This window comes from Penaeus monodon, chromosome 20 (assembly GCF_015228065.2).
Source record: "Penaeus monodon isolate SGIC_2016 chromosome 20, NSTDA_Pmon_1, whole genome shotgun sequence".
Classification (NCBI taxonomy): domain Eukaryota; kingdom Metazoa; phylum Arthropoda; class Malacostraca; order Decapoda; family Penaeidae; genus Penaeus; species Penaeus monodon.
The window spans coordinates 14030268-14032236 of record NC_051405.1 but is presented as its reverse complement, the minus strand read 5'-3'; the positions used below and the strand labels follow the sequence as shown (position 1 = coordinate 14032236).

Below are 1969 nucleotides of genomic sequence, written 5' to 3'. Positions count from 1 at the left end.
GAGCCTCCTAAGATGTCCATGGTCGGGCCCGAGAAGCCGAAGAGCGACTCCCTGAGCACCACGTCCCAGCACGATGTGCCCCTGGAGGCCGACAGCGGCGCAGCTCAGCTCGCCGTGTGGCCCGCGCTGGCCGCCCTCCTGTCCCTCGCCGCCGCTCGCGCCTGAAGCCCTCTCCAGGGAGCTCTGGGCGAAGACTCTCTGTGACAATGTGATCTTGTGATTTTATGCTACAAGTGTTTCGTTGATCATATATACTCTACTGGTTTAGTACTGATATGGTTGTATGTAATGTACATCCTGGAATAACTTGATGTCTGAATTATTAATCTCATAGCGACTTATAAGCAATGTGTGCGTTTGTATGTGAACGTGAATGTATGCGAGCGTGTGCAAGTGTAATGCGATGAAACGTACTGCCATGACCCTGATCTGCGTCGTGCGTGACAGGCGGTACATACGAACTGCACAAAGTGCTCCCTCAGTCCTGTGAGAGACGCCTCTTCCCCCAAAGGGCGGGCCGCGGCAAGCGCAATCCGACGGCGAAGCCGCTTCTACAAGCCACATCGCACTTGATACCCGAGAAACGCACAGGCTTCCCCTTGGCACCGCGGCCCAAAGAATTCATCAGGGAGTGTCACCGCTGCTGTGGCAAACGGTCGCGGCCGGCGCTGTGCGCCCCCAGGGCCACGAAACCATGAACAACGCAGCGCGACATCACAGCCTCTCCGCCAGACTATAAATGAAAGAGTGATAATCGGACTGTCAAATCTGTACGATTGTTCTATTTAACGCAGTGTAAATGTGAAGGTACATATGACGGTGTCAGTAAAAAGGGTGTAAACAGATTTGTCTTTAAGGATGTGTATAGTAAATATGAGCGTCAGAAGAGTGTAATAATGTCTGATAAGTTTACGATATAGACTAGAAGATACTGGAAAGGTATATAATGAAATATGTTTAAGATGTGTTCTATATTAGCAAGAGTATGGAAGAAGTGTGACTGGATGTAAATACTGTGTGTGTACAGCTCTTACTGTATATTATTATATTAACCCTAGGTAGTGGCTATCTTGCGTGTTTGTACTCCCGTAACAATGTTCATTATGAGTTGCCGGTGACGTTAATTTATTTTCCAAGAAGTCCGCGTAGGCGAAGGGCGAGGCGCTCACCCCGACATCCGGAGTCGCTCTCTGGAGGACGCAACACGACCTCGCGTTCTCGGGGCGTCGTCGTCTCGCGCGCACGTACGCACGCAACACCCATCCTCCTTCCCAGACATTCCCTCGCCAGAGCTTGCAGAAGACATACCCACAGCGACAGTAATCTCTGCTTCTGCCTCGCGTCGCCCACCGACCACGTCGAGGCGCCCTTCTCGCGCGCGACGGCCACGCGGTGCGGCCAGGTCACTCTGTTGCCTCAATGTTGTACGTTTGACGTAGTGTGTAGTGTGGACATCGCGAGCAGTCTCCTACCGTGACTCTCCAGTTCGGAAGGGACACAACCACGCTGAACAACTTTGTACCTGTCCATGGAATAAACGTGAGACAAGGACCGCTCTTTCATTATCCTGCCTTGCGGAAGATGCCAGAGGAACACGCCATGCGGCGTTGTTCATGTGCATTGTATCTACACATGCAATGTAGCAAACAAAAGTAGACTTTGCTTATAAAATGAAGACATATGATAGTAAAGAAATAAGATGTGCAAAATTCATAAACTGAACAGCACTGTCATCAGCTATAAAAAAAAAAAAAAACAGTAACGATTCCATAAACGCTGCCATTACATACAAGGTGACATTTCCAATACCCTCCCTTGACATTAAGTACAAGATCACATTTTCTATTATTCGGATACTAAAAGGCACTTGAAAAAATATATACTTAAAACACACAGGCCACATACATTTATTGATTTCGCTTTTATCTTATAAAGCACGAGCAAGAAACAATCCTTGCATTCTCCCTCA

General features: G+C 48.6%; 1 protein-coding gene across 1 annotated transcript in view; it reads left to right on the top strand.

The window, feature by feature from the left end:
* Nucleotides 1–1551, top strand: part of LOC119585643 (protein unzipped-like) — a gene marked incomplete in the record, with an annotated part of 50175 nt that extends 48624 nt beyond the window's left edge. Inside the window, 1 exon segment of the mRNA XM_037934317.1 lies at nucleotides 1–1551. Within this exon segment, the coding sequence (XP_037790245.1) occupies nucleotides 1–165 (165 nt within the window).
* Between the last annotated feature and the right edge of the window lie 418 nt (nucleotides 1552–1969).